The sequence below is a fragment of the Nanorana parkeri genome, unplaced genomic scaffold, assembly GCF_000935625.1.
Source record: "Nanorana parkeri isolate BGI_ZX_2015 unplaced genomic scaffold, ASM93562v1 scaffold166, whole genome shotgun sequence".
Classification (NCBI taxonomy): Eukaryota; Metazoa; Chordata; class Amphibia; order Anura; family Dicroglossidae; genus Nanorana; species Nanorana parkeri.
In genome coordinates, this window is record NW_017306434.1 from 1,015,504 (window position 1) to 1,025,697 (window position 10,194).

Here is a 10,194-nt window from a genome sequence, read left to right on the forward strand (position 1 = left end):
CGCCCGCTCCTCCAGCCCATCAAGACCGTTTTACATTTGCATAACTCCTCCTCCAAGAGCCAGCCCGCTGCTTGCTCAGCATCACATGCAAGACAGGGCAGTGCTGTGTAAATCTCAGGACTGGACGGACAGTCCTGCTTCAGCAGGTATATGTAGTTGTGGTTGCCGTCATGTGACTACAATCCTTGTAATACATTTGCAATCATGTTGCCAGTGAAGTCCTGGAGGGACGTTTGTTTCTAATAGGCTTGTTTGTCTTCTCTCGGCAGGTAACCCATGGTGGTCGGAGGCCCGGGGACACTCCTGGGGCAGCCAGAGCTTCCCCTTCATCTGGAGTCAGCCAATCGCAAAGCCAAAGCCATGTCCCCCGAAAGGAAGGAAGAGAGCATGTGGGAGCCCCCAACGGCGGAGGAGGTGGAAGGGGACTCGACGTCTTCCGAGGGAGGGAGGGTGACCGACAGCACAGACGACGAAGAGACCAGCAGCACAGAGAGCGCTCAGGTGAGTGGGAGCATCGGTACTAGATACAATGATGAGAGAGGAGTGAGTGACGCATTTATTTATCCAGGTAGGGGTCCCCTTTAAGGTTCCTACAGTGACGGAACGCATGTCAATGCAACATATGCTGCCCCAATTCTATTATGGTCATGGGACCTCCCGGTGGGAATGGCTGCCCTGTACGGTGACAGAGGGGCAGGAATATAGGTGGACCTACAGGACAGAGAGCTCAGGATAAGCTAGGATAGTTGGCACTGTGGCGATGTCCTCAATGGAGGGGGCGGGGCAGTGACACCACCGTGTCTGCAGCATTCAATCTCTCAAAACGTTGGTCACCCTCACTGACTGTACTGCCATATAGCACAGCAGAGGTCGGTGGACGTCACGTATATGTGTATTCATTTCAGCAGCTTAAACAGTTCTTATTGATGTGTTCCAACTGTTGGGGGGGTTGTCCTCGAAGTGACCGATGTCCTGCCGTCCTCTCACATTTATCCCTCTCGGAAAGCGGAAACGGAGTGCTCATTCATCTTGCTTCAAACAATCCGTCCTAAATACTGATGAGGAATAATTATTCGCTCTTCACATTGTAGAGCCCTTCCGGCAGATTAACCCTTTTGAAGCCACGAACGCGGCGCACGCGGCGTATAAACCCGGGCGGACTTGAGCAGACATCTGATCCGCTCAGGAGTTAAATGTAAGAATAATAGGAGATCGCTGAGGGCCGAGGACAGGAAGTTTCCCACAAGTGGATGTGTGACGGAAAAAAAGAGGAACCAGCGTCGTGGTACAGAACATCGCTTTGTGGTGGGAGCCGCACGCGGAGGAGAGGGGGGGAGTGAAGAAAATCTTCCCAATGGAAACGCCTGATGGGGAACTCTGACAATTTTGTATTCCCCTGGTGCCCAACCTGCCACCTTTTGACACTTAGGGGCCCCTGCAGACTGTAGTCTGTGTTTCGGTACTTATTCAAGGATAGGGGTTATAATCTCCCCTTAGCCTAATGGGTAGAGGCTGCGCTGGGGGTTTTAGCTGTGACACAAAAAAGAAAGAAACATATATACACTATATTGTATTGCCAAGTATTGGGACGCCGGCCTTTACACGCACATGAACTTTAATGGGATCCCAGTCTTAGTCCATAGGGTTCAATATTGAGTTGGCTCCGCCCTTTGCCGCTACAACAGCTTCAACTCTTCTGGGAAGGCGTCCACAAGGTTTAGGAGTGTGTCTATGGGAATGTTGGACCATTTGTGAGGTCTGGTACTGATGTTGGAGGAGAAGGCCAAAAGGAAATGTCACGGAACACACTAGAATCCAATGATTTGGAGGGGTGTCCCAATACTTTTGGTAATATAGTGTATCTCTTTGCTGTTTTTTTATTGCAGCGATGGGCGTCATCATACAAATATTATATAGGTAGGATGTTGCAGGACTCCTTTTGAAAGATTTTGGCAAAAACCCTCGAATAGTCTCTACAGAGTCTGAACTGAGGTTTGTTAAAACCCTTGTGTGCAGGCGGCCCGGAGAGGCTTTCATTTTCCATCACACATTTGGTGGTTTGATTTAAGGTTTCCTCTGCAATTGGCAAACCCCCAAGGAGGGTACGCCGTGCGGGTACAAAGTACAACATCAGAATGCATGGCATGCTTCAGCTGAACGTTCGAGAGGAGGATTAAACCGGGAGATGTCTCTCTTAGGAACGCTAAGCACTGTTTGCATCTAAAACATGACATAATACTCTTTCTAGTTTTTGAAAGCTATCCCTGAAAAACCCCACAAAAAAAATCTAAAAACCTATAAATTTAGGGAGCTTACCCATAGGGAATAGTTATTTTTGGCCTTTTTTTTGCATCAGTTGCTCCATGTATGGGTTTATCTAGAGTTTCAAAGCTGTAAGATATCTGCTCCTCTTTTGACTGTTCTCACCCCAGGTGGTTGCTGTATCGTTGTGTCTGGAGGATGCCTAAGTGAATATCAGGCCTCCCAGGGGATATTATGCTTTGGAAACCAACCAGAAGATCAGCTGATATAGATAAATGTACCCATTCACCGGGGGGGTCTTGTTCATCTTTGGTTAGGATAGACGCTCATATGTGTCACATTTGATCATGACTATGAAGATCAAACCTATAGATGATTTTGATCAGACAAAATTTGGGTTTGTAAATTTACTGCGTGGAACGTGTAGAAATTTCAAATTTTCTTCCTGTGTGTGGCCTTTACTTGCCCACATCCACAAGTGCTAGCTAAACAGGTCTTGAAGGCAACCCATTGGCAACCCATTAGCCCATGTATGGGCTTGTCTAGATCAATCAAAATTGACAGATATCTGCTCAGATATTGATAAGGCCATTTGCTCATGATTGTGAAGGTCAAACCTATAGATGATCCAGATGAGAAGATGTGTGGGTTGGACAACTTTCCTGCTTGGAATATAAGGAATTTCAATTTTGTGAGGCCTCTCCACCTCTGTAAGTGCTAGTTGAGCAGGTCATTCGGCAACCCATCAACCATTGCTCACTTGTTTTTCAGGTGTAATCTCCAGAGTATGGGCTTGTCTAGACAGATATCTGCTCAGATATTGATAATTCTACTTGGCCAGCTTGGAGTTCACATCTGTAGCACCCTTTGTCTACAGATGATGGACCTTTTGAATTGGCCAGTTCACTACAAATTACCACCTCCATAAGTGCTAGCTGAGTAGTTCTTGAAGGCAACTCATCAGCCAATAGGGTATCATCTCTAGAGTTGACCCATGTATGGGTCTAGACTTTCAAAGCTGATCGATATCTGCTCAGATATTGATTATCCTATTTGCTAGCTGAACAGATCTTGATGGCAACCCATTAGCCATTGCTCACTTGTTTTTAGGGTGTAAGCTCCAGGGTTGACCCATGTATGGGCTTGTCTAGACTTTCAAAGCTGACAGATATCTGCTCAGATCTTGAAGGCCATCAGCCATTGCTCACTTGCTTTTTAAGGTGTACTCTCCAGAGCTGTCAACCATCTCTCACATTGAACCACGAGCTGTCATCACTGGGATGTGTGCAACAGACAGACAGCAATAAAAAGCCCATAGGGGTAGCTGAGCAAGTAGAAAAGCACAATTGCTTGTAATTATCTTATTGTGTGCTGTGATGCCTGTAGATCTACCTGAAGGTCTGCCGTTGGCTTCGGCTTTCTGTGTGTCCTATTCCCTCCCCCCTCTCAATAAATGTCACGCATGTGTCATATGACTGCGCATTTTTTTATTGTCTGGATCGCTGTAAATTTGACAAGACGAGACGGCTATTTAAAAAAAAAAAAACCCCTCCCAAATCCCAGTGTTACCGGCTGCCAAAATAGATTGTAAAAATAATTACAGGTGTGAGTCTTGGGACAGAAAAGGAGGCGTTGATGAGATCAGCGTTACTCCCTACACACCTCTCCGGGCCATTACAAAAAACCATTGCTCATTTAAAGTGTCCCTGTCTAGTCCCAAACTAGACTCCACATAAGTATGACCCGGATCTTCCACTGCTTAAATACGCATGATTGTTTCAGCCAAGACCATGCAATGTCCGTAGTGCTGGTCTTTTGTCGTAACAATGGGGACCCCCCCCCTCGGAATGTCCACTTTGGACTGTCACCCTTTTTTACCCACTTTCTCATTGCTGTTCAATGTTTTTATTGCTGGTATATGAAGTGTTTCTCTAGGCAAAATGTTTTCTTTTGGATAGAGTGACCATTGTATTGGTAGAGCCATAGAGTGGCCATTGTATTGGTAGAGCCATAGAGTAGCCAGTGTATTGGTAGAGCCATAGAGTGGCCATTGTATTGGTAGCCAGTGTATTGGTAGAGCCATAGAGTGGGCATTGTATTGGTAGAGCCATAGAGTAGCCAGTGTATTGGTAGAGCCATAGAGTGGCCATTGTATTGGTAGAGCCATAGAGTGGCCAGTGTATTGGTAGAGCTATAGAGTAGCCAGTGTATTGGTAGAGCCATAGAGTGGCCAGTGTATTGGTAGAGCCATAGAGTGGCCAGTGTATTGGTAGAGCTATAGAGTAGCCAGTGTATTGGTAGAGCCATAGAGTGACCAGTGTATTGGTAGAGCCATAGAGTGACCAGTGTATTGGTAGAGCCATAGAGTGGCCAGTGTATTGGTAGAGCCATAGCGTGGCCATTGTATTGGTAAAGCCATAGCGTGGCCAGTGTATTGGTAGAGCCATAGGGTGGCCAGTGTATTGGTAGCCATTGTATTGGTGAGGAAGGGAAAAAAATGGGGCCTGTAATCAGAATTGTGTAGGCAGCTCTCTGCCAACCAGGTTATCCTTGGGGGTTCCCTGGAGTAGTAGCAGTTTTGCCCCCCTTGCGTATATTTTTCCTACACTTCTTGCCCAAGAGAGCCAAGAACTGCCAAATCAACTGCTGAGGAGCTCCATGCATTCCCACACACTGAACAACACGGTATCCAATCTCAAGCCATCACAGTCCTGATACATGTTCTCCCTTAGTAAGCCATCACAGTCCTAATAGATGTTCCCCCTTAGTAGGCCATCACATTCCTGATACATGTTCCCTCTTAGTAAGCCATCACAGCCCTGATACATGTTCCCTCTTAGTAAGCCATCAAAGTCCTGATACATGTTCTCCCTTAGTAGGCCATCACAGCCCTGATACATGTTCCCTCTTAGTAAGCCATCACAGTCCTGATACATGTTCTTCCTTAGTAAGCCATCACAGTCCTGATGTATGATCTCCCTAAGTAAGCCATCACAGTCCTGATACATGATCTCCCTAAGTAAGCCATCACAGTCCTGATGCATGATCTCCCTTAGTAAGCCATCACAGTCCTGATGTATGATCTCCCTAAGTAAGCCATCACAGTCCTGATGTATGATCTCCCTAAGTAAGCCATCACAGTCCTGATACATGTTCTTCCTTAGTAAGCCCTGATGAAGGGGGATCTGCATGAGCCCCCAAAATGCATTGGATATCCCTAAACTGTCCCTTCATCTTTATATAAATAGAGTATCTGAGCTCTTAAATGGAGCGTGGTGCTTCAATTCACAATCCTGCAAGAGAAACAATAGGAAGTCCACTCCCATTCTGGATTAACCATCACTTAGGTCTCCTGGTGGCACATGTAGAGGGTGAATCTTCTCAGTGGGAACCTAGACAGTGGCTTGTCTTGCCTAGTGCCCTTCTCCTGCCAATACTCGCCTAGCTGGTTGCGCCGGGCACCTTGTACATCACGCCGCACCCTTTAACCCTTCACGCGGGGTGACTGTGTCTCCGATTGCGTCGCATCCCTTTCATTAGGCTTTACAATCTCTTTGCATGCAATAATAATTTCATTTGTTGTTTTATTAATGTGCTTGCTGGATCATGTCTGTAGTTTATTGTTGCTGTTCCAGGAAATCCCATTGTATTACACTTCGCTGGCTCCGCAATGGGGCAACCATTGCAACTGTACAACTGTGCAAGACTGAAGGGACGGCTGGAGTTCAGCTTTAACCCTTCCCTGTTTGCTCCAGCTCATGACGGTTCTGGAATTTGCACCTTCAAACACAAGTCAGCCGCATCCTGTTCCATATTTGCATCCTAGCAGGTTCCTTATGGACTAAATGGATACGATAGGTCTGAGCATGCTGGGACTTATAGTTCTATAAGAGGTCTGAGTTGTTTTTGGTGGGTGTCATCTTTCGTAGAGCAGAGTTGGGTTTCCCGTAATAAGAACTGACATCATACTTGCTGCTGGACGTCTGCCCTAAAGTTTCTTCACCCTGCCTGAGTTGGAGGCTTGCGTTGTCCAAGATTTCCCGCTAGACCCCCCCCACCTCTCCCCCGCCGCTGAGTCACAATCCAGCGTGACAATAGATGATCAGCAGCACCCCGGTGACAGTGATTTCGAGGACATTGGACATGGTGATCGTCACTTGCGCTCTCCAGCTTGTCAGCGCCACTTGTGTGCTAGAACATGGACACCAGTCACGTATTGACTTTTATTACCCTGCGTCATATCATGATAGGGCGCTACAGAGTGCACCGTATCAGTACATTGCAGACACTCGGCCGATTGACCCTTTATGAACTGGCAGCGCTTATCACTCAAGACCAATCCACGACAAGAGTAACGTCAAAGTGTGAACTGGTCATACTGTGCAGGAAACAATCACCCAGACACTATAACACATAGGTATTGTATCCCATAATAATCAACATTATAAAGTGTATTTCCACCTCTGCAGCCAAATTTGAGAAACCTCCCCACACTATATGTTTATGGGGTTCAATTATATAAGCTCAGCACGGCACTGGCGCCCTTAGATGGCACTGATGAGTATTGGAATTGCCTGCACTCATCAGCGCCATCTAGGGGGCGCTAGTGCCATAGAACAGCATAGCCTGGTGGAACTTTTTTTTACATGAACCGCAATCACACAGCATAGCTTGTGTGTGTGAGTGTGTTTGTATGTGTGTATGTATATATATATATATATATATATATATATGTATGTGTATGTAAGCTGTCACTGCCGTTGCCGGTCCCGAGATCCGCAGTGCCCGGTGCGGCTGGGACCGGCATGGCTGCTCTGTGACAGGAGATGATAGGGAGATCGGTACACAATCTCCCTCTGATCTCCTCTCCAGTCCCCGAATGCAGGAAGTGACGCATATTACATCACTTCCTGCATTCTGCTGTCACTCTCCGGTTACAGAAACTGGGGAGAAGCTGGTGAAGCAGATCTCTCTGGGGGTCCCTAGGTGACATTACGGGTCTTGGAGACCCCTAATGTCTCCATCAAGAGGACCTGTCATGCAAATTGGCTATCACATGGGGGGATTTTTATCCCCCTATGTGATAGCAATTAAAAAAAAAGAGTAATACAAAAATTAAAGAAGAATAAAATGTTTTTTTTTTTTTAAAGTCCCCGCCACCCAGATACACACGCAAACATGCGTCCGGTGCGCCTACATGCGAAAACGACGATTCCGCCTATTGTGCCGCACATGCTGAGGTGTAGAGATACAGATCTTGTGATGAGCGGGTGTAAGCTGGGCTTTGTACATGACGTCTTCTCTGTCCCCCCAGCAGCACGCGGAGGCGGCGGGCACGCAGGTCGAGCGGCGGCTGGAGGTCGAGCAGATGAAAGTCATGGGCAGGATCTCTCAGCTGGAACAGGACATCCGAGAGCTGCAGCTGCAGAGACGGGAGCTGAAGATCGAGGTAACCCTCGAGGGGACACGCAGGAAAGGGTTAACCTCACTGTTCAGGTTGTCAGCCCTGAAAATAAAATATGGGACAGCAAAGGCCGAGGACAAGTGTCTGGGATCTGCAGCAACTGTGGACACAATGTGATCTTAAAGTGGAAGTTTAATCTGCTTATGTTTTGCCTTCCCTGGTACCTCCCCTCCCCCCCTCATCAACAGGATAATGGCCATTAAATCAAATCTTTCCATTGCATTATATACTTTATTTTATAGCCAGTGACATCATCACTGGGTCTCTCTGCTCCTCTATGCAATGCAGACAGATCATGGCTGGTGGGAGGGGCTGGCAGGGTGCTGTACATAGCTTCCTGATGACATCGCAGCAGCCTGCCTCAGTACTTCTCTTAAGAGCCCTCAGTCCTGATGCAATCAGTGGGCTGGCTCTTGATAGGAGTTATGCAAATATTAAAATGTCTTGATGGGTAGTTGTCAGTCTGGAGGAGTGGGCGTTCTTAGGTGGTAGTAATTTGCATGCAGGCCGTCCTAGGTAACGCCCACATGTAATGCATGATTGAACTGAAATGCAATGAATGAAAGGGGCGGAGCCTGGGACAGGGAGGTATGACTAAATGATGTCGGACGTCCTCCAGCCAGGAATAAGGCAGGCTCTATTTGATCCAATAAATGAAAGGGGCGGGCCAGGGACAGTCAGGCTGGGTAGGAAAGAGTTGGATGATGCCGGACGTCCTTTAGGTAGGAAATAAGTTGGGCTCTGTCTGACCCAATGAATAAAAGGGGCGGGCCAGGTACAGTCAGGCTGGGGATTAATGGCCTAGATGATGCCGGACGTCCTCCAGCCATGAAATGAGGCGGGCCCTATCTGACTTGCTGCAGCTTCTAATGCACACTGTGAGACGTTCAGTTATGGGAGCTTTACAGAACTTCCAGGCAAATCCAACCCAACCCAGGTCAGTTCGCCCATCACAGTGGCAGCTTCCATCTGAGGCTTCTCACACAGGTAATTTGTAGTGAATTCCCTACAAACCTGCTACGAGGGTTACAGGGCTGCCATGCTGCGTCATCGTGGGATGTCACAAGGGAAGCAGAGAAAACAAACCTGAAACAAAATAAACAGGATCTCCGGAGAAAACAAAGCAGAAGCATCGAATCTCATGTGTAGCCGCAGCGAGCACCGGGGTGAGCGAGACTTCTATTATTCGGCTGTCTTCTATCCTGCCGGGTCGTCCTCATCGCTTCTTCACTATCTAAAGCCCATCTCTCTTTTTTTCTAGTCTGGGAGGGACAGGGAACCATTTCAGGCTTTTATTTGCTAGCTGTGTCCCCACCAGGGAGATTTACACTCGCTTCCTGTTATGGTGACCACAACAGGATGCTCACCAAACACTTCTGCAAACCTGGTTATTTCCTTGTTAGAGCAGCCGTGATATCCTCGCTGTGCTGCACGTAGCCTGTGCACAGAGCAGAGCTGTGGGAGGGGCCCAGTAGACCCCACCCACTATAGGAAACTACAGGAGGGGCCGTAGACAAGACCAAGGACAAGGAGAGTGAGCAGCAGTGACTGGTCTTTTATTACAGGAAGGGGAGGAGACAAGACCAGTCGCCCTGCACAAGTAGAGAGAGCAGGAGGGGGCGGAGGCAAGACCAGTCACCCTGCACAAGGAGAGAGAGCGTCAGTGACCGGTCTTTATTACAGGAGGGGGCGGAGGCAAGACCAGTCACCCTGCACAAGGAGAGAGAGCGTCAGTGACCGGTCTTTATTACAGGAGGGTGTGGAGACAAGACCAGTCACCCTGCACAAGGAGAGAGAGCGTCAGTGACCGGTCTTTATTACAGGAGGGGGCGGAGGCAAGACCAGTCACCCTGCACAAGGAGAGAGAGCGTCAGTGACCGGTCTTTATTACAGGAGGGGGCGGAGGCAAGACCAGTCACCCTGCACAAGGAGAGAGAGCGTCAGTGACCGTTCTTTATTACAGGTGGGGGCGGAGACAAGACCACTCACCCTCTATCTATAGATATATATATATATATAATGGGGCGGGTGAGGGGATGGCGATAGTATAGATATACTTCTGATGTGATAGAATCCAAATGATTGTCCTGTTTGTTAGTCTCATGGCCGATATTCCCAGACTGCAGTGCCATCCCTTCCCTCCTTCAGTTTCGAGTTCCTCCCCCCACCCACGCTGTGGCGAGCGGTCTCAAAATTCTGGTTTGTCAAGCAGCGAAGGTGTGACGCACAGCAGCTGGCATAGGGAATACATTGTGACACGTGCGGGATTGATCATGAGGAAAAGTAAAAAAAAAATAATCTCAAAACCCAACGCAGTACATTGTAATGGTATTGTAGAAAATATATACGTGGTGTGTGTGTGTATGTATATACACACATGTATATACACACACACACACACACACACACACACACACACACACACACACACACACACACACACACACACACACACACACACACACACA

The 10,194-nt window shown here is 47.8% G+C and overlaps 1 protein-coding gene across 1 annotated transcript in view; it reads left to right on the top strand.

Annotated features, from left to right (window-relative positions):
* Positions 1 to 275: 275 nt before the first annotated feature.
* Positions 276 to 10,194, top strand: part of PHLDB3 (pleckstrin homology like domain family B member 3) — a 35,742-nt gene continuing 25,823 nt past the window's right edge. Inside the window, exons 1-2 of the mRNA XM_018554614.1 lie at positions 276 to 501; positions 7,580 to 7,711. Of these exons, the coding sequence (XP_018410116.1) occupies positions 277 to 501; positions 7,580 to 7,711 (357 nt within the window). The 5' untranslated portion in view covers position 276. The remainder of the gene's footprint in view (positions 502 to 7,579; positions 7,712 to 10,194) is intronic.